At 30.3% G+C, this 25,902-nt stretch overlaps 5 protein-coding genes across 6 annotated transcripts; 2 read left to right on the top strand and 3 right to left on the bottom strand.

Annotated features, from left to right (window-relative positions):
• Nucleotides 1–1,677: 1,677 nt before the first annotated feature.
• Nucleotides 1,678–8,177, bottom strand: Usp32 (Ubiquitin specific protease 32). 2 transcript variants are annotated; one of them, XM_070637175.1, is made up of 10 exons: nucleotides 7,823–8,177; nucleotides 7,483–7,720; nucleotides 6,756–7,060; nucleotides 4,170–6,677; nucleotides 4,024–4,103; nucleotides 3,210–3,689; nucleotides 3,002–3,143; nucleotides 2,626–2,942; nucleotides 2,094–2,564; nucleotides 1,678–2,032 (listed from the first exon to the last, which is right to left on the bottom strand). In XM_070637175.1, exons 1-10 carry the CDS (start codon nucleotides 7,878–7,880, stop codon nucleotides 1,751–1,753), a joined length of 4,881 nt encoding a protein of 1,626 aa, XP_070493276.1. In that variant the 5' UTR covers nucleotides 7,881–8,177; the 3' UTR covers nucleotides 1,678–1,750. The 2 variants fall into 2 exon arrangements, with proteins under 2 accessions (XP_070493276.1, XP_070493275.1); XM_070637174.1 differs by having other exon boundaries at nucleotides 3,967–4,103.
• Nucleotides 8,178–8,691: 514 nt separating this feature from the next.
• Rab8 (RAS oncogene family member Rab8) lies at nucleotides 8,692–10,512 on the top strand. Its single transcript, XM_070637559.1, has 7 exons — nucleotides 8,692–8,848; nucleotides 8,949–9,020; nucleotides 9,298–9,358; nucleotides 9,434–9,441; nucleotides 9,520–9,561; nucleotides 9,777–10,066; nucleotides 10,134–10,512. Exons 1-7 carry the CDS (start codon nucleotides 8,794–8,796, stop codon nucleotides 10,227–10,229), a joined length of 624 nt encoding a protein of 207 aa, XP_070493660.1. The 5' UTR covers nucleotides 8,692–8,793; the 3' UTR covers nucleotides 10,230–10,512.
• On the bottom strand, nucleotides 10,505–16,832 carry LOC139088361 (calcium/calmodulin-dependent protein kinase kinase 2). Its single transcript, XM_070637556.1, has 8 exons — nucleotides 16,731–16,832; nucleotides 15,958–16,132; nucleotides 15,492–15,874; nucleotides 15,190–15,418; nucleotides 14,078–14,206; nucleotides 13,789–14,020; nucleotides 13,527–13,728; nucleotides 10,505–13,461 (listed from the first exon to the last, which is right to left on the bottom strand). Exons 2-8 carry the CDS (start codon nucleotides 16,028–16,030, stop codon nucleotides 13,117–13,119), a joined length of 1,593 nt encoding a protein of 530 aa, XP_070493657.1. The 5' UTR covers nucleotides 16,031–16,132; nucleotides 16,731–16,832; the 3' UTR covers nucleotides 10,505–13,116.
• Nucleotides 16,833–17,067: 235 nt separating this feature from the next.
• LOC139088360 (interference hedgehog-like) lies at nucleotides 17,068–23,357 on the top strand. Its single transcript, XM_070637555.1, has 12 exons — nucleotides 17,068–17,667; nucleotides 19,452–19,479; nucleotides 19,543–19,836; nucleotides 19,903–20,171; nucleotides 20,248–20,507; nucleotides 20,578–21,012; nucleotides 21,072–21,200; nucleotides 21,277–21,906; nucleotides 21,970–22,158; nucleotides 22,220–22,338; nucleotides 22,411–22,573; nucleotides 22,642–23,357. Exons 3-12 carry the CDS (start codon nucleotides 19,546–19,548, stop codon nucleotides 22,839–22,841), a joined length of 2,685 nt encoding a protein of 894 aa, XP_070493656.1. The 5' UTR covers nucleotides 17,068–17,667; nucleotides 19,452–19,479; nucleotides 19,543–19,545; the 3' UTR covers nucleotides 22,842–23,357.
• On the bottom strand, nucleotides 23,126–25,566 carry LOC139088362 (uncharacterized). Its single transcript, XM_070637557.1, has 3 exons — nucleotides 25,510–25,566; nucleotides 24,498–24,750; nucleotides 23,126–24,435 (listed from the first exon to the last, which is right to left on the bottom strand). Exons 2-3 carry the CDS (start codon nucleotides 24,731–24,733, stop codon nucleotides 23,391–23,393), a joined length of 1,281 nt encoding a protein of 426 aa, XP_070493658.1. The 5' UTR covers nucleotides 24,734–24,750; nucleotides 25,510–25,566; the 3' UTR covers nucleotides 23,126–23,390.
• Between the last annotated feature and the right edge of the window lie 336 nt (nucleotides 25,567–25,902).

The raw sequence follows: 25,902 nt of genomic DNA on the forward strand, positions 1-25,902 counted from the left end.
GAATATAAACCTCAAGACTCAACGTGCATTACAAAGGCACCATCATACAATGAAAGCAAAAACCAAAAAAAATCATATCAATTCAAGATATATATTATGGATATACATCCATCATCAATACGATCGTTTTACGGATTTGAGCTTCTGCAAGCAATTATAAAAACAATCTTATTTTTTTGTAGTGGCACGTTGGTCTTTGGTTTACTTGGTTCAGTAATTTGCTATCTTTTGTGTACATCGAGCACAAACCATCTATTATTCTCACTTCAGCAATGGCTTTAAGAAATTGAAGATTCAAAAGAGTCAAATGGAAAAATAAATGTAATTTTTTGATGTAGATTTCATGATTTCGAAGTTTATATTTGTTTCTCTGTGATTTTTCATTTCTTTTTTTTGTGTGCTTCTATATACGCTGCGGTAGGACTCTGACTATAGCTTTTAGAGTTGTTTTCTTGTGGTTTTCTTTGATACAATGCCGAACAAAGCAGCAATTTAAAAAAGAAACATGTTTCATGATGATGTAAAATAATGAATGAAATAGATGTTTTCGCCAAGTATAAGAATACATTTAAAAACGCGACTATCTCAATCAAAAATGTAGCATGTAATCAAAATAAATATCTCGAGTTATAATTCACGATAATGCACTTTAAATTGCTGTACAATAAGTTTGCTCATTTAAATTCTCGTGCAGCTTTTTTTGTTGAATTTAATGCAATTCTTTGGTCACAGCGCCTACTTTGATGAAGGTTCCGAACTTGACCTACGGACAAAGTGAAGCAAGAAATCAGCAGCAGCCCAAAATTCAGAAGACATGTTTTCGTAACTGTTTATAAGAAGCACCTGAGTCTTGTCGATTGATCTTAGTCATTTTCTTTTGAAATAAAAGTTTATTTATTACTCCAGAATGACGTTAGCATAATTGGGACGCTTGTGTTTTTGGAATAACATCTAGTTCAGGTTGATTTTTACCTTACATCACCTTTTGTTATTAGGATTGTTTTTACAGAAAAACAATCCCTTTGTGTCCATTTTGAAGCGATTTTTTATAGGATGTTAATAACTATTTTCATTATGTCGAGTAGCTTGTCAAGTTAAGATCGAATTTGGACGTCACGAATTTTTCGAGTCTATTTGTTGTCGGTAATTTATCAATTAAAAACTTTCTTTATGCATGTTTACATCATAAAGCATGAATGCATCAACAAGTGGTTAAATTATTTTTCTTTGTCGACATGGTCAAGTTCTTTGACTTTTTGGCATGTAAAACTCTACTGATAACACTTTGGATTTAATCATTTTCATTGTCTCCAAGAGGTTCCATTTCATGCGCTAGAAAATGGCGTGACCAAATGAAAATTGCTTATTATAAAATGAAAAACGGTAGTTCCATTTAAATTTGTTCATGTCTCGAATTATTTTTAATGTATATTCTGCTATATTCAATATAGAAATGTACTGAAAACTGATGGATTTGAGTAATAACTGATTTCTTGAAGCAGGATGAATTATGGTTTTCTGTATGAAAAAGGAATGAATAATGGTTAATAGAAGGAATAGAAAAGAAGAGAAAGAATAGAATTAATGGCATGATGTATGATTTTTTAATGTGACTAGTGGAGTTAAACAAACTTTGCATTTTATTTAATGAGAGAAGATCCAATGAATTACTTGATATTAACATAATAATGTAAAATAAGAATAATTTATTTATTTTAGTTAATGAACTATTTCATTTATCGCATATGGTTTATGATAGTACACACATTTTCTTAAGATCATTATCATTCTCTTCTAACAGTTCCGTATGATGATTTAACAAAGGTTGCTTGTTATCTATCTTTGGCAAATAAGGCAAATAGTCTAAATTTTTTCGTTCATAAAAGAGCAAATATGCGCTACTAGGATCAATATTTGGAGTAGTCGATGATATTTCGCGGCACGAAGAATCATTAAAGCAATACCAAGATTTATTATTTGCATTTGACGCATAAGAAATATAATGTCCGCCAGACAGCATTCCTGAGTGCGACTGTGAATAAAAATATGATTTATTAATTTCAATAATTATAGTTTAATGAGAGAGAACTTACAATTACGGCATATAATTTGTATTTCAAATCAAAAGGATCACTATTTTCCGTTAATTTATGATTATTATAATCAATAAGTTCATGATCCATAACTGGTGTCTTCGTTAAACTTGTTGATATCAGACGTTTTCTCGCAGGCTTAAAACCTCGATTAATATCTTTTGATGAACATAGTTCATTTATACTTTCATTTTCTTCCTGCGTATCAGTTTTTGAAGTTTTATCACAATCTGTTTTATTGGTATTTGGAATGTCGTTTTCTAAATCAAATTCTTTGATTTCTTCGTTGCAATCAACATTTTTAATATTTTTTGCTTTCAATTCAAGCAATTCACGATGACGAAATATTGTTTCCTGAGGAATGCTCGCAAGAAATAGTGTCGGATCAAAATTATCTAAAGGAAAGTTGACAACTTTTTGGGATTTGACCCATTTATTGTTTACTAAATTAAAGCGTTTTAAATGAATTATCTGGAAAATAAGGACGTATGCAATAAATAAGGAAAAGATAAATGTGTTTTAAGTGACATACCAATATCGGTGGCAGCTTCCATAACTGAAGCTTCTTTGTAGCAGGCTGTTTAGATTTGCAATGCGAGCAATGGATGTTTTCATCCAATTTCTCTTCGGATGTAAATGCTCTTAAACAATTGTTCAAATCTACAGGTTCAGCCAGTAATTTTCGATTTATTGCAACAGATTCATGTTCATTGAACACCTTTTCTCGAGTACTTTGATAACGTAAATGCAGTGCAGAAGTGTCCCAATCTATTGCGATGTATATTAACTTCTGGACAATAATTTTCTGCAAACTATTTTGGCTCTCTCTTGCTGTAGGATTATAAGCATCTGAAATTGCAAATATTTTATATAAGACAAAGATTTGAGATCTAAAATCAAGTATTTACCATTAAAGTGATGAATCTCTTCAAGAAGTTTCTGATCATTGCAGGGAATGTTGCATCCACGACAGAACTTTTCCCAAGGACATAATGCACAAACTAAACCATTCTCATTTACTGTACTCAATATGAATGGAAAGTCATATCCCTAAATGAAAATATACATAATTTTTTGTTTAAATCAAGTGAGAACCATAAATAAATTTTAAATTACCATGCTGTCATCACAATCTTCGGCATGATTGAATTGATCTCGTGGAGCTTTTGGCAATGGACTAAGGAATTTTGAAACTTGTAACCAAACATTGAAGTACAAGTCGCGATTTTTCATATCATTTGTGAAAGGAACTAATAATGGCACACCAAAAAGCGATGGTTTTGTTTTATGATAGGACAAAAAGTACGTATCTTGTCTTGTAAATTTTCTATGAAGAGCTATCAAATAGTTACACTGAAAATCATAACATTTAAAGTTCTGCTTATCACGAAAAGATGAAAGTGACGTATTATCTTCTTCATTATCAAAGGTATTAATTTTGGATACTGGAACTTCATTCATTTGCTCATTTAATAATGTTGTTGACTTTTCAGCACTAAGAGTTTCGGTACTAGATATAACATTCATATCATAAGTGTCATTTGGTGTGGTCATAAATGAATTCATTGGACTTGTTCCCAGAATGTCGATTGAATGCTGTAACAGAATGTTGAAGGAATTAATAGTTAAAGAGTCTGTCCTAAACAAATATTGCATTAAATGAGATTAATGATTATGTACAATAATTAATTCTGATACTACTAACAACTAGTCACAGATTAATAATTTCTAAATTAGAGAATGTTCAAATTATATACAAAATTTGTGCAAGAAAAAATTGGTTAATATTGTTATGATAATACTGAGCATTCTCTATACATAAATAAATGAGAAAAAAGCGTGTAAAAATCAATATAATTGTACTTAATCGTACCTTAAAGCACAATAGATTTGTAGGCATGCAAGAATTTGTTCCAAAGCACCTGCTTACCTTTACCGAATTCTCATTATCCTGCGATTTCTTATTATCATTTGTTGAGTTGCCATTCATTTTTGAGCTTGAACCGTTTTCTGTTGAATTAATAAGGAGTTAATTAAATTAATAAATTTGTGTCCACGCCAAGTGTCCACACATACCTTTTTGTCTCTGAATGTCTTTCAAGTTATTTCCAATGACTTCCTTTTCGACAACAGCTTTCTCTAATTCTTGAATTTTGGGTAGTTCGTAGGCATAAAGATTTAAAGCAGACGAAGAAACAATTTTTTGATCGTTCGTGAAAATGTATTTGATTTGTGAGCTATCTACTTGACATAATAATATTGAAGCGGGTTCAAGATTGCACAATTCACTGAGGTGATGTTTTAGGTCCCAGTATTTACAGTCGCTATTTAATTTTACAGCGTATTTTGTAGGAAATTCTCCATTTAATTTCGTTAAAAGCACCTCACATAAAACAAAATTTTCAAGTGGTAGCGGTAGACTTAGCAAAGAAAATGGTTCAAATCGCACAGATTCAGTGTTGCATGTCAAACAAGCAACTTTAGATTTCATTTGGCCATAAAATAAATCTACAATGACACTATTATTACGTTTTAAAAAGGCATCGTAAGCTTCTTTTGCAACCAATTGGTCACTTCGACCATTACTATCCTTTATTTCTATGTATGGCTTTTCCGTAACTCTATTTAAATCCTCATGAAGTGTATCCAATAACCAAGCCAGGAGTTCTTGTGAATCGTGTTGCATTCCATTTGTGAATTGTGGTGCAAATTTACTAACACTAAATCGAAATTTAATAGGAGCAATTGATCTTGTTTGAGCACTTTGAATTTCTTTCAATAATTCAGCATATCTCATTGTCAAATGACCTTTCGTGCTCATTTTATTATGAATATTTAATTCAAACAAGTGAAGATTTTGCTTAAAATATTCCGTTAAAGGTTTGGTATTAAATAAGACTTGTAAAGCAGCATTCATAAAGCACGTATTACCAAGATTATGAAGACCACACACACCAAGAGCATAAAATGACTGAACAGAAGCAACGGTTCCTCTTCGGTCTTGAACTAATGTTTGATTTTGAGAAATTTTTAAATATTGTATCTCTTCTGGCCATGTTAAATCCTTATTTCGTAATTCTAATAAAATTTGACTATCATCAGTAATTCCAAGCTCTTCAAGACTCAACGTTTCATCTTCGAGAAGAACATATGATGCATCAATATTTTGTGGAATGTGCCATATACGAACTGTATCAGGTTTTAATTTCAATCGAATACACAAAAATTCAGTAACTTGTCGAATAGTAGCCAATCGAGAGAAGGCAGCTAAGTACGCTAAATATTTTTTTGGTGTTGAATTGCTTTGTGAAGAAACTGACGAATATCCAGACGTTGATAAAGCTCCATAACCACTAGATATTGAATTCCATGTATTAGTATGATTGCTTGTTTGTTGGGAACTTTGTTGTTGTTGTTGATGCTTAAAGATTTTTAAATTCACTGGATACAACTCTATTTCCAATTCCTCTGTACTTGAAGGCTTAATGACTTGTCGTGGTAAATCAAGTGTACTTTCGTACCAGCTTTTTAATGCTTTATAAAGCTTCTCTGGTACTAACTCAAAATCTCTATGTTGTACCAATGGAATTTCTTTCTTTAATTTTCCTCCTTCGCCTGTTAATGACGGAACATGTTTGTAAGGATTCATTGCAAGTAATGGCGTATTTTCAATTATTCCAGGAGATCCTCTAGTTAAAGATGTCGAACTGCTCCCAGAACTCAAAGATAATGAATCTCCAACATCACTGCTATTATTTAATGATTCTGACACATTAGAAGTAATCCAAGACTCATCATATTCATATTCAACAGCAGGTCTTGATGTTATTGATTTGCAGTATGAACATGGAGATAAAGCTGTCGATTGAGTGTTAAATGTTGTATAAAGGAGCCATTTTTGCCACCAATCTGCTGACACTAAATACCAAAACTGACCAATCTCATATCCATGTTGTTTTTCACGTGATAGCCAACCTTTAACGATGCACAATTCAAGATGCTTACATTGAGGACGTAGACCAAAAATAACATGACAAATTTCAAATAATAGATCCGTTAAGGGTTGAGTTATATTAATTTCACTTTGAACACACCACATTAAAAAATCTTCTTGGGATATTGCTAATGATTCCGAAATTTGATTTGTATTGCACCACTTTTCATTTCGTGTTATAAAATCTTTTAGATCCGATAATACTTTCTCAAAAGTTACATTCTTTAGAACGTTCATTGTACATTTTGCAGTTATGTCTAATATGACATGTATCATATGTTCTAATTCACTATTATTTAAAGTGTTGTCTCGATCAAAGTCAAAAACTTTGAAGCAAAACTTGATTCTTTCGACATCAGGCGACCTAGTTGATTGGGAAATTCCGCAACATAATTCCTTGAAATCAATATGTCCGTCACAATTCTCATCGAAAGCTGCAAATAGACCATTGATTGCGGCAGTTGGAAATAATGGAGACAAAAGCTGTGTCAATAACTCTAAATCAAGTTGTCCATTCAAAGAAAACGATTTAAGTTGCCAAAATCTTTTCTCCAAGTCACAAATATCTTTTTCTTCAAGATGTGTCACTCCTTAAAAATAAATAATAATTTCTTATCATTTACAGCACACTCTAATTTTTAAAGTAGGCAATTAGTAATAAAAATTACCTGCTAAACTTTGATAAAAAGTCGGTGCCTCATTATTGGATGTGAGGCTGATTGAGGAGTCAAGAAGTAGCCATTTCGAGAAAATTGTTGCATCTTTGTGCATCAAAATCCATGAACGAAACTGATCAAATGTTACAGATGTTAACGAATTTCCGAATAGAGATAGAGTATTGATTGTGAGATGATTCTCATTTTGTGAATTTCTTTCTCGATTCTGATAGGTAATTTCATTTTGTAATATTTTAAAAAAGTCGTTTTTAATTATAAGCTGGTTCGAATCATTTGAATACAGAGTCCATAGAAATCTATAATAAATAATGATTTATGAAATTTAAATAAGTGTGTAATTAAACGCATATACGTCAATATTTTTTGTCGTTTTGTGCAATTGAAAAAATGTATTGCAAAAGTTAATATAAATAACATGAAAAATGCTTTTGTTGTAATTAGCTTCCGAAAAAAAGTAGAAAAAAAAACCCGAGAGCCACTTGATTATTAATTAATTACAGAAAATAATTAACATATTTGATAAGGGAAACAAACTTCAATGAGATAAATATATAATCTACTTTTGATAAATACCTCATTATGAAATTTTATGATACATCAGTTGAATAACGTAGTATATTTTTTTCTTATCAGAAATACAGTTAAAGATTAAGTTTTTCATTTATTATTCTCATAATACTGTCTCTCTTTCTTACTCCCGTCCTTCCTTATTACTTACCTAATTTTTTCATCTTGATTTCCTTTTGTTAATAGCACCAATGCAGATATTAAATCTTTAAAGTTAATACCTTTACTTGTACCACCGCATGCATAATATATCCAATCAGCCAATTTCTCTGGCGTATGATAACAAAGAACTTCATCAATAAATGCGTTTTTACTCAGAAAATTTCCATTAGATCCAGTCGCAGCTTTTCTAAATGCTTCTTTTATTCTTCGGAGCTCAAACTCACTAACTGTAATGATATAATATTGTATTATTTACTTAATATTCTAAAACAAAGAAATTTATCTATTCTTTATGGCAAGGAATGAAAAAAAAAACTAATTGAATTTACTTCTCTTCACCGCCTCTTCGTACGATATTATTGATGATTTTGAGTTTTGTCCACCCATATTCTTAATATTACTAGATATCTGCTAATAGTATTTATTCATCCTTAACTAATTTGATCAATTAATTAATTTGATTGTTGAATTTTTAAAGGAAACACATATATTATTTGCAATTAGAACTAATACATTTATTCACACTGAGTCTTTTTCGATTGTTATGATACTTGAAAAAACACTTAATTACAATTCTTTAGCATAATTCACTGAAAAATCACCTATTGAAAGATACTTCAACTTTTTACCAATAATCACTAGCTTATCTATTGAATAATTAATATTTTTAACTTGGGAATTTTGTTAATCACAGGAAAAAACAAAAAAATTGAAGTGGGCCATGTGAATATATTATTGGAATAAAATTGTCTTCGTTAAAATTACTCTTCGTTCAAACTAGTAAGAAATTACCCTATAATTTAAATCTAAGCGATTTAAACGTATTTTTAATGCGTAGAAAGTTATATAGATCTATGAATACAATTCTGGCTGTTTTGCAATTCTAATGAACTACAAATATGACTTAAAATATTTAATGCAAACGAAGATCATAACTGTCAAAAAATTTTAAAATTTGTAAGTTTTATTTGTGTTAGTGTATTTAAAAAAGTAACGGTCACAGATCTGTGACAATTTATAATGAAACGAGTGAGTTTTGTAAGATAACAACAAGACAACAAACATTCGAAATAATTATTATGCTTCCATAACTGACATTTCTGCGAGTCGGCCAAAGTGAACGAAATATGTAGCATTATTCGAAGTAGAATGCGCTAATGAAACAGGGGAGAAACGACGCAAATAGTTCGTGGTAATAAGTCTCTCCTTTTTTCTCGATTCATCAAAAAAGTTTAATTATAATTCTTTTTTATTTAAGAGTGTTATTCGATATTTTGTTAGTAAACTAAGATCCAGAATTATGAGTACGAAGACCTACGATTATTTATTTAAGCTCCTTTTGATAGGTGACTCTGGTAAATGCAAAAAAATGTCAGAAATTGTACACATTATCACAAATGAATTTTCATCTTTTTTTTTATTATTTCATATTACTTTATTTAAAAACTTGTTAAGGAGTTGGAAAGACTTGCATCCTTTTTCGGTTCTCAGAGAATAACTTTAACACAACATTTATCTCAACAATTGGTATGTATTAATCTCCAGTTGATAAAAAGTATTTAAGTAGCTAATTTCCTGCATTATATGCACTTAAAATTTATTAGCCTTTTGACTCGTCTTTTTCTCTTCTATTCCTCTAAGAATTTTATGTATTATTCATAATCTCCCATACGACCTCAATATTTCCATATTCTCTATATACGAGTCATTTTATCATATTCTCGATTATGTTCGATACATTTAGGCGATCAAACTTTTTGCGTAAATATTGACTGTAAGTTTCTTTATTTCCCCCAAAATATAGGAATCGATTTTAAAATTCGAACCATAGAGCTCGATGGAAAGAAGATAAAGCTTCAGATATGGTATGTCTAAAAGTAATACTGTAGATAACAAGTTGCATTAACATTTTTTTTTCTCTTCTAAATTTATTTTGTTAGGGATACGGGTAAGTTATTTAATTGTTATTTTTTATTTATGTTTAGTTAATTCGTTTAATGACTGGATTTTAATTAATTGATTATAGCCGGACAAGAAAGGTTTCGTACAATTACTACTGCGTACTATAGTAAGTCCACAAGTGTTTTAGAATTTCTAATAAAATTATTAATATCATTTTTGTTGTATTTTTCAGGAGGTAAGATTCATATTTTGTATAAATGAAAGATAAACAGGAATTAATCAATTTATTCTCCATCGTCTAAACGTTACTGAATTTAGGAGGTTTGTTGAATTTAAATAATGGCATATGAACATTTTTATAAACTTTTTTGTAAATTCCAGCAATGGGAATTATGCTTGTCTACGATTGTACACAAGAAAAGTCTTTCGAAAACATTAAGAACTGGATTAGGAATATAGAGGAAAATGCTGCAACGGATGTTGAGAAAATGTTATTAGGGAATAAGTGTGAATTAAACGACAAGCGACAGGTTACTAAGGAACGTGGCGAACAATTAGCAGTCGAGTATGGAATTAAGTTTCTTGAGACATCTGCAAAAAATAGCATTAATGTAGAGGAAGCATTCTTCACATTAGCCAGAGATATTAAAATTAAGATGGAAAAACGTTTGGTAAGTTCTCATACATCAATACCTTTAAATTTCCTATGCTAAAAAAAATGGTGTTTCATCATTTTAGGAAGCAAATAATCCTCCGAAAGGACACCAGCTTAAAGCAAATGAACCTCCGAGAAAGCCTGGTCTTGGATGGCTGTCAAAATGCAATTTTTTCTAGCCTCTCGTTCTTATACATTACTACTACTATTAATACTTTACACAAGGATGTATTGACAAATTCTCAAAACATGATAAGAATATTGCAAATTTGTACACAAGTTCTTTTTCCAATTATCCATTAAAAAATTTATATTTATTATTTTAATTTCCTCATTTTCTTTGTATATACCCCTTTTTTATCGAGAAGAGAAGAAATGATGAAACGTTTTCGGTTCTTTTATCTTTTTCAATCTAGAGGTTTTTGTAAGAGCTAAAAAAATAAAAGTTATATGATGAGATTTTGTAAGGATGTTTTATTACGATAATCATAAAAATGCTTAACATTGTTGTGCAAATAAATATCTGTCAATATAGCTCAAAATTAATTATAACTGTTCTTTTCAGTATCTATGTATTATTATACAAACTACAAACAATTTCGTCACAATATTCAAAAATGTGTCAAGTTTACTATTCAGAAAGGTAGCTCAGCTCTAATGAACAACATTAATGCTCCTTTCCAAATGTCAACTACGCAATAAAAAAATTATAAATACTAAGGATCCTCGATTTAAATACATTCGGAATTTACTTTAAATATAAATCGAGTACCCCTGTACTTTTTCACATCATTTGGTTTTTATATGAACGGCACTTTTCTCAACTTATTAAAAAGAATTGAGGATCATTCATTAATGATGTCCAATTTATAGAAAGTTTGACAACTCTTTGTAATGACATAGAGAAATAAGGAAGGTCTTAAATCTTTTGTTATGGAATAGAGTACAACTCATGACTGGACATCAAATTTGAATGACCCTCTTGGGATTAACATTAGAATATTTTTTTTATTATTTAGAATACAAATATAAATTTAAAATCACCCAGTTAATTATATATATTTATTCAAAACTAATTAGTTTTTCTCTTAAGTCCTTATTTATGCACGAAATTACCGTTTAAACATTTCGAATTAAAACATGTATCAATATTGAGGCATTCATTCATTGAATTCAAGAGAATATATTTTTTCCTTTTTTTGTTATATTTTTTTAATTGAATATTATGCTAGAAAAATGTTATTAGTTTAAGGATCATAAAATGCTTTCATCTACATACATAAAAATTCCTAATCTGGGAATGAATCAAACAATAAAATTCATCTAGTCATAAGTTCATTTATCCTGAATATGGTAAAAACTTTCAATTCCATTTTTTCTGTCAACTAAGCATTTAATCATCCATAAAAAATGAGATAATATGTTTTGCATAAAAAATGTAAATCATTATGCCATGAATAATGTAAATCGTTTTGCGTATTGATGTTTGTTTTTGTAGTTCCGTTTAGCTTTATTGACTAGACTAAACTATCGTCATCTTCTTCTTCTCGGAACTTTGGTCTCAATTTCTATACCCTACATGAAAGGTACTAATTTGAAAAATGATTCATGGAGTCATGGATATTGGCGTATTTAAGTATGAATATTAAAATGCATACCCGAGCACTACACTCGCATTAAAATTACCTTACTAGACTTGCTAATAAAGCGATTTAATGTCAGTGTCTTACACAGGATGAATACTCGATAAAATTGATTTATAAATGGCTTTAAACTGCTTAGGAATGGTAAAAATGGTAAATTTGTATGTTATCAAGTACTTTAAATTTTGAAAGCTGAAAGTCGTTTGATGACGTGATATGCTAAGATTAATGTCGATTTTTTTAATAAATTAGTGCACATTACACATTATTTAAAACTTTTTTGTTCATGTTATGTATGATATTTATAATCTTTAGGCAGGATAAAATATGTTCAAATAACATGGGAATGTATAAAAAAGGGAATATGTACTTTATCTTTAATTTGTTGCATTTAAAATGTTAATTTTGTTAAATTGGATTTTCTTTTTTTTTTGTCATTCTTGAAAAGGATCTAAGTCAATTGGATTAAATTCATTGTATAAAATTTCTAAGAAAAATCAATTGGTTGAGTTACATACATAATATTATTAATCTTTACATTATAAATTTTACGAAAAAGCTCTTTATTTTATGTTTATGTTATATTTTGCAATTTAAAGCTTTATGTTTCTTTTTTTTTTAACTTCTAAAAAGTTCAAAATGCTTAAATTTGTCAATCAGGAGTTAAATATTAGCTCCCTTACTTTTTGTGCAGTATGGGAAATTCCATGAAATTTTAAATTAAGTATCGAAACTTATTTTTTTTATCACTCCAATTAACAATCACATATATTTTAATGAATTATGGAAAGTGTGGACATGCTGAAGATATTATGAATTTTAAGACTACCTCGATGGTAACCTTTAATTCATTCATATCTCCAGTTGGTCCAGCATTATGAATTATGCTTTAAAAGTTACTACTGGATGTAAGACTGAAGCATGCCGACTACATTTCAAAAATATTTAGATTCTATGCCGACTTCAGCCATACAAACATCATATTTATTGTAAATCAATTCATGTCAGAAGTTTAAGTAATCATAAGCTATACACTAAGTACTGCGTTCACAGAAAGTACATAAAATTATCAACTTTATCAGTATGAATAAGGAACTAGAGCTAAAAATGTTTGTTACAACTAATAAATAATAAATATACTATTTTTAAAAACGTGAAACACGAGACGATAACATGCATGCAAAAAAGTAAAATAAATAAGCAATAAAAACAGACTCATGGAATATCTCATACTTATGATGTTGTAAAAATTGGAGAAGTATTTGGAAAGGCTTCTCAGATAAACAAATCTTAGAGAGAAAGAGAAGTAAAGAGAACTTTAAAAATTTTATAAATAGAATAATGCATAAATATTGTATGAAAAAGTACGGAATTAGAGAGATTATGAAAGGAAGTATAAATGGTATTTTGTGATGTTCGATAGTTAGGTTTGATTAAGCTCATTGGTAGATGATTTCGAATTGCATGGCGAGAATGTCTGATAATTTCCAGGTGCAGAGTTCGAGCGATTGTTTTGGAATCTCTCTAACTTCGATAACCTTGATGCAATATTTTTTGCGACATTTGTTCCAGTTCCAATAGCTGATGAAAGGAAGGGATTTTGGAATGAATGGTTCTTTAACATTTTCTTGATCAAGATTAATGTATCAAGCTTAGGAATGCTTTTAAATACTGTGCTAATATCTTCTTCGCTTATTTCAACAGGTTTTGTACAGTCATCTTGACATGGCATTTCAAATTGTCCATTTTTGGTAATCCATACGTGAATCTGAAATTTGGTTATGAATTATTAAATTTGCCTTTTGGGGATTTATATTAAGGATTGATTAATACCTTTAAAGCTTCCAAACTGACCCTCTTTTCTGGATCTTTCTCGAGCATAGCAATCAACAAGTCTTTCAGATCATCACTAATAGTGATTTTTGATGGAAAAGTTACATCATTAGTTTTAATCTGCTCATATAAAATTGGTACTGAAGTACTTTTCCAAGGAATGTCTCCAAAAACAAACGAAAATAACGTAATTCCCAATGACCTTTAAAAATTCATTCATTACAACCTGTTGATTCAGAATATATTAATATATTTTTTTTACCATATATCGGCTTTTTTGCCATCAAAATAAAGCTTTTGTCCTGATAAAGTTTCTGGAGCCCTAAAAGCAGGCGTTCCACTTGCAGTTCTTTGATCAATTTGTGCGTCATCACCCAAAAATTCGTTACAAACTCCGAGATCAGCGACTTTCACAACATCATCGTTTGCAAGTAACAGATTTTGGGGCTTGATGTCTCCATGTACAATATTGTTCATAAATAAGTATTCAATGCCTGTTAATAAGAAGATCAATCAACACTAAATATATTTCACACTTAATTAATGTTCACCTAAAATAACTTGACGAAATATAAACCATGCCCTCTCTTCAGTAAGCGGATTAGATGTTGGTACGTTAAGTACTTCGCCTTGAGTTACTAATTCAAAGACCATGTATAAAGCGTCATCAACAGGATCATCTGAAACGTAAGGCGAGATTGTTAATTATTATCAGAGCTCGAAGTCGATATGGTTGAAGTCGACTTGAGTCGACTCGACTCGACTCAAAAACACTAAACTTCAAGTCGACTCAAGTCGAGTTCATTTTTTTTAATCGACTTCGAGTCGACTCGAGTCGAGTGTTTTTTTTCAAGTCGACTCGAAGTCGACTCCGAGTCGACTTCAAGTCTCCAAGAAAAATAATTTTTTCTTAACGAAACTCATTTCTTTTTGCGCTTGTGAAGTATATATTTACATGCAAAAAAATTACCAAATCAAATTTTTCCGAGTTCATTTATTCTTTTTTGATTTTTTTCATGCAAAAAACTTTCAAAAAATAAATAACTAATTGTTGATAATTGTTGATTATCTTGTTTAATTTTAAAACATTATAATAAAAATAACAAATAAAAAATAAATTAAGAGATTTATAAACTTTTTTTAAATTTCTTTCTGTAAAAAGCTGGAGAAATTCTTATTTCATTAATTTTTTAGTATCTTGCATAAAGAATCAGAAAAGAATTAAAAATTTGAAAAAAAGTAGATTTTGCAATCTTTTTATATGTAAATATATACTTCACAAGCGCAAACAGAAATAAGTTTGATTAAGAAAAAATTATTTTTCTTGAAGAATTGAAGTCGACTCGGAGTCGACTTCGAGTCGACTTGAAAAAAAACACTCGACTCGAGTCGACTCGAAGTCGTCTAAAAAAAATGAACTCGACTTGAGTCGACTCGAAGTCGAGTTCGTTTTTTCTTGTCGACTCGAGTCGACTCGACTCGACTTCGAGCTCTGATTATTATGTTTCATGTTGCATCGCTGCACTTGTTATGCAACATAAAAACATTGATGCAACATGCCACTTGACTATGTGGTGCAACATTGCCGAAAAGTGCAACATTTGTAGTGATGCATGTTTTTGAATTTTTAAACGGTTTATGTGTGAGAACAAGAATTACTTACCCAAAACTTCAACAAGTTTAACAACATTTGGATGATCTAATTTCTTAAGAACGGCAATTTCCTTATACACTCTATCTAACGGAGTTTCTATATTAACACCTCGTTTTGGATGGCCTCTATTAAAGCCGATACCTGCTTTTCGCAACAGTTTTTTCTTAGATAAAATTTTCATAGCATAATGTTGATCTTCTTCCTCATTATATGCCATTATCACAAAGCCATATGCACCCTATATGTGTATGTATGTATAAAGCACATGCTTAATAAAAAAGCTTATCATAGTGTTTTGAGATGATACTTACAACACCAATTTGATCCATAAGCTTATATTGATTAAGTTGTAAAAAGCTACCATTTTTGTCAATTGAGACTCGTCGAGATTCCTTGGCAGGTTTTCTGTTGATTCTTGGACTTGAAAGTGGACTATAACTCAAATTAGGGAAAATTGGTCGTGCTTGACATGTGGCATTAATTTCATCTCGTGATGTTGTAGATTTAACTTGCCTTCCACCCGAATCATCCGTGACGAAATCTGTTAGTAATTCTTCATTAATTGACTCAAAGCAATTTTGAGTGTCTAGATTTATATTGGCAATTGAAGTTTCATCAACAATATCTAACGACTGGGTTTTTGGCAGAAATTTACAGTACTTGGGTTTTGATTGATGACAATCATACACAACATCTATGGATAAAGGAAACGCGCAATTTATATGTATGAATGTGAGAGAAAAATACACAAACACAGTGGATATACAGATTACTTACCATTTTTAAATGACATGTCCTTTTTTACTTCATCTCTATCTCTACTCGATTTAACAGAATTTTGCGTATCCATTACATTTGAGATTTTTATTACATTATAGAAATCACGTACAATAAAATTTTCAAACAAGATGCTATCATGGTTGTCGAATTGATATTGATATTTATAGTCGATCTGTTTTGAAACATGAAGTGAAATGGAAATGAGTGAATGCAAATTAATGACAATAATAACAATATTTTTCTAGTCTCTCTTCCCTTATCACTTCACTTGTGCCAATAGTTTGCAACTAAATAAAAATAAGGTTTCTAGGATGTAAAAATAAAATTAACTTGTTTTCTTATTTTACATTGTCACGACTCGCACCTTTTGTTTAAACATTCGATTGAATTATCTTAAACTTAATTATGAAGTTCAAGAGCACAAAAGACAATTAATTAATCGCTTGTAACACGCTATAATAAACATTTTTTCCACTCAATATTTCAATAAGTGTGTGTATGGAAAAAAAGTGTTCAATCGAATTTTTAGACAATTAAAGCACGTAAATTATTCTATTCTCATAATCACAACATATAGCTATTTCCCATGAATTAAATCAATAATGTTTCAAGTTTTTTGTAATTTTTCCAAAAAATATAGACAAAAAAAAAACAAATCAATAATTATTAAATTTTTAACTTTTTTGTTTTTAACATTTTTTAAATTATTGGCAATCGATTAATGATTAACTCCAGCACTACACGTAAGATTAATATGTTAGGATACTAACTTTTTAAAAATTAACACTTTAAAATAATTAAAACATCTATATAAAAATTTATGAAAAAATCACAAACAATTTTAAAAATTGCTCCTTTAATCGCTAAAGTCTCGCTTATTCGAATTATCCTGTGTTTGACATTTGCTATGGAATATCAATGTTTATAGTTAATCAATGACTTTTATTATGCTTTAATCTATTTCTCAATGATTGCTAATGTTTCTAGATGTTAAAATGTTAAATTTAACTCAGGACATTTTGCGAAATTTTTGCATAAATTTTGGTCCATAAGATATTCCGGAATAGCACATTCTCACGTATTGCGAACGAACGATCCTCTCTGCCGAACTATGTTTAGTTTCCGATCAAACTTCAAAGTATATGGATACCTTTTCTTACACAAATATTTAAAAGTTAAAAAGATCATTGAGAAAAGTGCGGATTGTTGTGGATTATTTGTAAATAAATTAATAAAGAGATGAAATGTATTGTGTGCACAGTGAGAAATAGTTTATTAATTGATAAAAGATTAAAGAAATTCTAAGAGAATTGATTTAAGAATCCATGATTTTAAGAAAATAACAAATACAATGACAATGTGTCGTGTGAGATGATGGAATTTCATAAGTCTGAATTCTAAGTATTGGTATACAATTAAAGTGAATGAATGTGTAGGTTTTCCGTAAATTGGTGATCAAAAGAAAATTCAGAAGAAGAAATACATATGTATGCATGTACAAAAAAAATACTGCTTCAAATATTTGAATGATCCTCATTATGGTTCTTGATTCATTCTTTTTCATACAACATAAATTTTTTGATGAATTGAATATTTTTAAAAACTTGAGAATCAATAAGAATACGATTGGAAAAATAAATCTGCTATTCAATGCAGATATGAAATTGCATCAAAACATAATCGAGAGAGATTGAGAGACTCACATAAGTAAGTAATAAGTAAGAGTTATTTAAGTGAATGAATATGTGTACTTGAATCAACAAATGAGCATAGTTTACAGCAAAAATCGTTTTGAGTTGTCGCTAAAGATTTTGCTTTTTGCTGTCTCAATTCCTACGCAATATTTCGTCTTATGAATTAAGTATTAAAATTCTTGTGATGATAACGGCGAACATGTTTCTCTTAAGAGAATCGCCATAAATTCCATTAATATTTTTTCGATACTTAATTGTTCCGACTAAGCGCATAAAGTGATTATTAGAATTTAATACACTTGATTTTTTTTTTGTGGACTTGATTGAGTTTATTTGCTCGGAGAATTGTGGAATAAAAAATAATGCTAAGACTTGTATCAGAAATTATATTTCATTGAACTTTTTCATTTTATCTTCATCTACTCGTTTTATACTGAATGAAAGACCCTCCGAGATTTATGTGTGGAATAACAAGAATAATAATCATCAGGTGTAACAAATGGAAATATTTTAAGAATTTCAATAGGTACAGTGAATTGTGAAAAAATAATTTTTTTATGTTCAATTATGATGTTGTTAATTTTATGCTAGGAACTAATTGTTCTACAATTGTTTTATAAAAATCGAACAATACTCAACGTTTATGGATTGTATTAATGAATGGATTGTATGGCTTTATTGATCCCAAATCTTCTAATAATTGAAACGTGTTTGGAAAAAAATAAAAATTAGCAAGCTTTGAAAAATTTAACGATTTTTGAAAATTTTGAATCATAAAGGTTGAATTTGAATTTTTGAAATCCGTTACATTTTGATTTTTTTAAAACTTCCAATTTTGATTTAAAAAAAATTTAATTTGAGTTTTTGAAAACTGTTAAATTTTGAATTACTGGAATCCATTAAATTTGAAAACTTTTAAAAAAGCCAATTAAATTTGAACTCTTGAAAACCATCAAAATTCCATTGATTTTAAAAATGCTATAAATTTCATTCATCCATGAAAAATAATAATTGACTCAATTACTTGATGAATGCTTTATATTTCATCTCATTGTATCTGATCATTTCCTATATAAAATTAGAGTGAAATGAATGAAAATACTTTCTATTGTTCTAAGAATCGAAGAATTTTTGAAATACCTAATTTTAAATTTCCTGTATCCGCTTCAATCGACTTTAGTTTCTCATGAGAGAATTTTTTTCAAAATTATTTAAGCAATAATTAGCTGTCATGTGGATGTAAAGACAAAATGCTTTTAATTATGTGTATTGCTTATGATGTATATTTGATTTTCTTTAAAAATAGGTTCATAGTAATTTGAATGCACAACTTACAAGTGGGCAATCTAATATACGTGTGTTTTATTTTAAGAATCATGGGGTCTTTTGAAGAATTTTAGAAGTTAAAATTATACAAACCTCGTTGATGTGTTTTTCTTTATTTTCTTATTTATATTTTTCCTTGCAACAAGAAAATTCAATTTGGGGAAAAATTTCGAAACAAACTTTTATTAATAATTAATGTAAAATATAATTGCTTGCACGGCCTTTCGAGTGAACGTCAAAACGAAAAGTAGTTTTTGATGTAGATTAAAAATATATTTATTAGCATCACATGGAGACAGCCGACTCAAATAATGCATTTTTATTCAAATTCTTCTATGTATTTGGATCAATCGATTTCCATAAAAGATTATTAACTCAAACAACATCCACATTTGTTGATTTAAGTGCCTACAATTAGCTTTTCAAATAACATTTTCTCATCAATGCCAATAATTGTTTTAATTCAATTAGATTATTCACAACAATTAAAAGACTTAACGTAAGTTACAACTCTTTGTGGCTACTTCCAATTTCATTAACATTAACTAATTCCTTATTGCAGGAAATGCCAATTTTTAAGAAAAATCTATGGTCCATAATGAATTCACAGCGAAATTTAACATTTATATTATTTTTACTACACTTGATGAGTAACATACACGCTTATAAATATGATGCTGAGACAAACTTAGGTACATCCATATTAAAAAATCCAGAAAATTTTGAAGCTCCAACAGGAGATGAAGTGCAGTTACAATGTGAATTAAATTTGCCACCCGAGAAAGTCGAATTTCTGTTTCGACCTCAAAACAGTACGCCCAACGAACGAGACATTTTAATAGATATCCATAAAATGGTAATTAATTAAATCATATATTTTTGCCATTTTAATCTAATTCATTGAATTTCCATAAATTTATAGGTGTCATATAACATTACGACTAGAGAAAGGCTTTCAAAATTGCATGTTTATGTGAATCAGAAAACGGTCGGTGATTATCGTTGTGTGGCATGGTTCGGAGCATCTGCTCATGCATCAACATCTGCACGACTAAGAATTGCGTCAATTTATTTAGATGATAAAGATACACATAAACCGCCAATTCATCTGAAAATTGCTCCGAAAAATAGTATAATTTTACGTTGTGGGAATGTGACGTCTGTTCCTGATCCAGTATGGAGTTTTTACAAGTAAATTTGCACACCTTTTACTTACATGTCTACAACATTTAATTTCTGGACGATTATTTTCTTTTTTATTTTGCAGAGATGACGTTTTACTTCCAACATACAATCAAGTACAAAGCAAATACGGGGGATATATACTGAAAAATGTATCCGCAAGTGACTCTGGTGTGTATAGTTGCTCTGCATTGAACACAGTAGCAGGAATAGAAATTAAAATGCCCCAACGTTATGTTCTTCATGTGACGCCAACATCACGTAGTCCTCCCACATTTCCGTTGGAACCGATAATGAGTTTTTCAGCAAAACTTGGAGAAAATGTACTGCTTGAGTGTTCCGGAGGTGAGAAATGACATAATGTGCCTAGTTAAAATGTGATTTAATTAATTTATTTTTATTTTTATCTCTCCAGTATCTAATCCAATTTTCAAAACAACATGGAGTAGGCCGCATGCATACTTAAATCTAAATGACCCAAGAGTAGCACAATTGCCATATGGATTACAAATTAATAACGTGTCTGCTAAAGATGAAGGAATTTACATTTGTAGACTAGACAACGGCGAAAATCCAGTCAAGATTCACACAATTTCATTATATGTCCTTCAGATGCCAAAAATTTTGAAAGGACCACGAACGTCTCTTACTAATGAAAGTGATTCATTGGAACTAGAGTGTCATGTTGCTAATGCTAAGCTGATTTATTGGATGATAAACGGGATCAACACACAATATGACCCACTAATTAAACATGATGAACACAAAATCTACATTTCATCAGTAGAAAAGAAGCATGCAGGAATAGTTCAGTGTTTTGCAAGAAATGAATTAGGAGAAGTTAGTGAAGGTAAATAATGAACAGTTTTAATCTTGAACATAGTCTGAGCAATATTTAAAAAATTATAGGGGCATTGCTTCAAGTCAAGCCAAAACAGATTGACAGCGAAGGAAAATTAATTCCTTTAGGAATGCCACACAAATCGAAATCGCGAAACAGCAATCGAATTTTTAATACAAAGCGAAAAAACAGAGGACGTAAGTCTGAATTATTTTGATGCCAAAAAATTAAGTGCTCCTAATAAAAAAAATTGTTTTTTTGCTCTAATTAAAGCCAATCTGCCAAGTATATCAAAACCAAACATCACAAGATTGAGTGATGAGTCTGTGATGGTTAAATGGTCCGTATCTCAACAGTCATCATCAGCATCACTTCCAATTCAATTCTTTAAAGTACAATTCATTGCAATACCTTATGACAATCAGAAAGGAAAGAATGAAGACTGGATTACGCTCTCTGAAGATATTTCTCCTCATTTAAGATCATATGAGATCCACAACTTGAAACCAGACAAATATAAATTTCGAATTTCTGCAGTTTATTCTAATAATGATAATCGACAAAGTCCAATTAGGCGCTTCCATTTACGTCGTATTAAACAAAATACAAAATCAAGTCTTCCAGTTCCTACAGAAATCCACATTGAGCCTCTTTCAGAAACAGAAGTTAAAATTAAATGGTCGGTTCCTGAAAGCAGTTATCAAAATTTTGGCGGGTTCTATATTAGCTATAGACCAACAACTTCAGCTGATGATTACTTAGTAGTGTCATGCGAAGGTGCTCAAAAGAGGCAATACACAATTCGATTTTTAGAGCCAGGAATGATATATGAATTCAAAATTCAAAGCTTTTCATCGATGGCTGCATCAGAATTTAGTTCGATTGTTACTGGACGTACTTTAAGTAAGATTAACTTGCCCTATTTATACGAATAGATTTTTGTATTAATACTTTATACATTTTTAGAGCCTACATTACCTCCACGCGTAACGACAAGTCCAACAGTAAAATCAGTGCTGAAAGATAACAAGAATCAATTTTCATTGCTGCCGTTTGTTGTTGGAGCGATTGGTGGATGTGCACTTTTGTTCCTCTTATTTATACTTGGTTTTATAGCTTTGAAAAAGCGCCGTGACATTGTAAATCAGAGAGATGGTAAGATCAAGCATCCGTGAACTTTAAATAAGGAACTAAAAAATTTGAATTTTTGATTTAGAACAAGAAAGTAAAGGCAATGCAAATCACATCCAAGCAGACCCAATGGCGAATAACAGAAGACATCTTAATGGAATAATTCGCATTAATATCACTCCGAATCCATTATCAGAAGAGAAAGTAAGTTGCCTGATTTCTACCAAAAAAAGAAAAATGCAAAAAATTAATGAAAATTCATTTTTTATCAATAAGAATGACATGAACGGTTTAGGAATTCCGATTTCACCTCATCAGCCATCTCCAATACAACAATTGCCTCCATTAAGTGCCAAACGAAAGACTTTAGAGAGAAATATAAGAAATACACAGCTATCATCAGGTGGCACAACGGAATCAACAAAAACGATGATTGAAGGTGAATTTAATGTCATTTTTAATGCCTCATTTATCTCATGCATATACATTCTCTTTTTTTTGAAATAGGTGATCTTGGCATTCCAATTCGACCGACATCAATAAAACGCCAGACACATAACAGTTCTAGCAATAATAATAACAGCCCTCGAATAAAAAGGAATCATAATCGTGTTCAGAGATCACCTTTACCGCCAAGGACAAAACGGATGGGTGATATAGGACATTCAACAGCTAGTCTTAATAGTGTAAATAGTATAGAGGTGTAGGATACTAGTTCCTTAGACATAGTGACATAAGTTAATAGTACATAACATACATATTTACTCTCAAATGCTGAGAGAAATGCAATTGAGAACAGAAATGACAAATTAAACTTCTCTACAAATCTTAGAAAAGCTTTTTTGGATAAATTGTGATGCCAAATTTCTTATGAAGTAACATTATATACTTAATATATGTAGTTTTGACTTTTAGGTAGGATAAAAATTTAGGATTTTTTAAAAAATCAGAATGAACTTCAGACTTTACAAACCCCGAATGTATAGAGGAAAAGATTTATTTTTATGCATAAATGTCCGTCCATCTTTAAATACATAGTTTTATTTTATGAACTTTACAATAATAGTATACATAAATTATGCATATTTACATAAGCGACTCAATTTTTTTTTATTCAAATAACAATCAGGGTACTTGCCTTAGTAAACTGAACAAAAAAGACTGTACAAACTATGAACTTTAAATCTTTTAATAACTAATAAATATTTTTTAAATACATTTAATACATCTTGTTCTTAATTTTGGACTTTAATTACTTATGGGACAGTTACTGGCAAGAAACGTGTTGGATCTCCTACTTTTGGATCAAAACGTACGACAATTTTTTCTTCATCTTGACCGACTTCCAAGAATGAATTCCAATCGAATATCATGTAGAATCCACTACGTCGAGGACTTGGCAATTGTTCAGGCTCATCGATGGGCTCGATCTCATCCTCAAGCTTATTTTTCTTCTCTTCCTCAGTGGTTGATGACGGTTCAGTAGTAGTAGATGTCGTACTTGCTTTTGTGGTTGTAACTGACTTTTCGGTGGTTTCGGAAGTTGAATCATCATCATCAGTTGCTTCCAATGATGATTCCAAAAGTGGTTGATCCTTTCCATTGGCAATACTTACTTTTGATTCTTGTCTTTTAACGCCATTTTTAGAGGATCCACTATTTTTAAACTCTTTTATTGGATCTGGGCCGACATTTTTACCGGCTGTTAAAGCTTCAAACTTTGGTTTTTGTATTCCCATATTATTCAGCACATCTGAAAATTCCGATGTTAAATATGCTGATTGAGCAACTGGTGCTGATGATTTCTGTTTCTTTGATTTAGGAAGTGATTGAGTTTCGTTTAATAATCCAAATGTATTGAGAAACTTTTCGATTTCTGATGAGACATTTTTGTTATTGACTTCCAATTGCTTAAATGATGTATAGCTTTCAGCATTTACTTTGGGGATTAACTTGTTTTTATTATCAACTTTCTGTCCTTTATTGAATAATGAAGACATTGGATAATCATTGTTAGGCACGACTGGCAGTGGATCAAGGCCGATATTTTTATCATCATTTAGTAGTCCATGACTTTTAAGAAGCAATTTCAATTCATCCGGAATAACGGGCTCAACAATTGGATGCATTGTAGTTGCTTTATTGGCAGCAAGTTTATCAAGCTTAATAAAGTCATCGGAATGATATGGAAGCGCCAAAATTAAATTTTTCATAAACTCTTGTCTCTCTAAATCTCCATTGGATACGCTTTTCTTCAATTCATCTTTGGTGACTTTTTCAAATAAATCTCTGATCTCACCTCTACAAAATATGATATAAGTTCCCAAAAATTATGATTTTATATAACTTATTTAAATAATTACTTTGTTAAGCGAGGTAAAGTTGGGTCAGCAATTAGTAATTTTTCAACTTCATCTATTGTTGTTTGAACATCAAGAAGTGCCTTTACTCTTTGATCTTTTCCTAATCCATTTATGTCTTGAAGTGATAAATTCTGATGCAAATTATAAGCTGCTGTTTGATTCCCAACAGGTAATGAGGTACACAAATGTGCTGTACACAACACAAATAATGTGAGTAATAAGGTTCGTATGTTCATCGTGACGATATCATAAGCTTTTAAAGTAAACATGAGAGAAACAGAATAGACAATTGAATTATTAAAACTTCTAATCCGAAAAGTTATGTATGAATAATATTATTAAGTAAATACACGTAACAAATCAGTTAGCGTAGAGATAATTATCGTTTTAAGGTCAACAACTTTAACCCACAATTTAAGCATGCGAGTGTGTATCAACTACCACTGCTTGCTCTTGAATTAAAAACCTTTTCACTTTTTACACTTGGTTTCTTTACTTTATAACAGTAGTGGGCAACCTGTGTGCCGCGTTACACAACTGTGTCGCCAAATATTTTTGGAACTGTAATGAACTGTATGTGGTGGAAGCATACCATCAAGGTGTGCCATAATAAATAAAAGGTTGACCACCACTGCCTTAATAAGCTCGTATAAGTAAATACCAATGATGAATTTAATACAAATTTATCATGTTGAAATCTCAGTCTTAAGAAAATGCACAAATTTATGTCAATTTTGTGATGACACTTGCTAGTCCACCTATAGAGAGCTTATTTTTGTTCAATCTCCTTCACACTGATTTTGCTTTCACTTTTATTTGACTCATATGAGTAAAGTCAATGCATAACTTTTGAAATTCACATTCGCAAAAGAAAGGCGTTTCTTTATTATTTAGCAGTTAGCTATTGCCTCATTTTATCCCATTCTAATATTCAATACGCGATTAAGTCACACTACCTCTTTCTATATTGGATTAACTAATCTTATAATTAATAAATATAATTTTTTATTACCATTTTTTACTTCGATTTTAAGCAGACAAACAACTGCGACTGAAGCTCAAACTTACGATGCGAATAGTGAGCGTTTCAGTAAAAATTCGAGTAGTAGAGGGGATTATTATGGCTTTAAGTAAGAAAAAAAATAACTTGAACTCTCTGTTGATCATTGAATGATTAATACCGGCTGGAAATATGCAAAATATGTATCCATAAAAAAAAGATACAAGGAAATAAGTTCACGATCAAGTATGCGTCAAAAATTGCTGCAATGTGACTAACATCTGTATTTGAATTTAAACTGTATTCTGTGTACATAAGCATGCATGCATGTACAAGAGAATTTTTATTTTTCAAATTTGAAGGGTGCACCAGCGTGAAAATATACCATTTGTGAAATGTAGGAAT

The sequence above is a fragment of the Chironomus tepperi genome, unplaced genomic scaffold (genome assembly GCF_022539635.2).
Source record: "Chironomus tepperi strain 1889 unplaced genomic scaffold, CSIRO-AGI_Ctep_v1 contig_161, whole genome shotgun sequence".
NCBI lineage: Eukaryota > Metazoa > Arthropoda > Insecta > Diptera > Chironomidae > Chironomus > Chironomus tepperi.

Excerpts from the sequence above, each read along its gene's own strand:
- LOC139088360 (XM_070637555.1), top strand. The coding sequence starts at position 19,546 with ATGCCAATTTTTAAGAAAAATCTATGGTCCATAATGAATTCACAGCGA. Across the intron at positions 20,172-20,247 it reads CCAGTATGGAGTTTTTACAA|AGATGACGTTTTACTTCCAA; the intron begins GTAAATTTGCAC and ends TTTATTTTGCAG. Across the intron at positions 20,508-20,577 it reads ACTGCTTGAGTGTTCCGGAG|TATCTAATCCAATTTTCAAA; the intron begins GTGAGAAATGAC and ends TTATCTCTCCAG.
- LOC139088361 (XM_070637556.1), bottom strand. The coding sequence starts at position 16,030 with ATGGATACGCAAAATTCTGTTAAATCGAGTAGAGATAGAGATGAAGTA. Across the intron at positions 14,207-15,189 it reads TAAACTTGTTGAAGTTTTGG|ATGATCCTGTTGATGACGCT; the intron begins GTAAGTAATTCT and ends CTTACGTTTCAG. Across the intron at positions 14,021-14,077 it reads ATTTCGTCAAGTTATTTTAG|GCATTGAATACTTATTTATG; the intron begins GTGAACATTAAT and ends TCTTATTAACAG.
- Usp32 (XM_070637174.1), bottom strand. The coding sequence starts at position 7,880 with ATGGGTGGACAAAACTCAAAATCATCAATAATATCGTACGAAGAGGCG. Across the intron at positions 7,061-7,482 it reads AATCAAGATGAAAAAATTAG|ATTTCTATGGACTCTGTATT; the intron begins GTAAGTAATAAG and ends TATTTATTATAG. Across the intron at positions 2,943-3,001 it reads AGAGATTCATCACTTTAATG|ATGCTTATAATCCTACAGCA; the intron begins GTAAATACTTGA and ends TTGCAATTTCAG.
- LOC139088362 (XM_070637557.1), bottom strand. The coding sequence starts at position 24,733 with ATGAACATACGAACCTTATTACTCACATTATTTGTGTTGTGTACAGCA. Across the intron at positions 24,436-24,497 it reads ACTTTACCTCGCTTAACAAA|AGGTGAGATCAGAGATTTAT; the intron begins GTAATTATTTAA and ends CATATTTTGTAG.
- Rab8 (XM_070637559.1), top strand. The coding sequence starts at position 8,794 with ATGAGTACGAAGACCTACGATTATTTATTTAAGCTCCTTTTGATAGGT. Across the intron at positions 8,849-8,948 it reads CCTTTTGATAGGTGACTCTG|GAGTTGGAAAGACTTGCATC; the intron begins GTAAATGCAAAA and ends AAACTTGTTAAG. Across the intron at positions 9,562-9,776 it reads AATTACTACTGCGTACTATA|CAATGGGAATTATGCTTGTC; the intron begins GTAAGTCCACAA and ends TGTAAATTCCAG.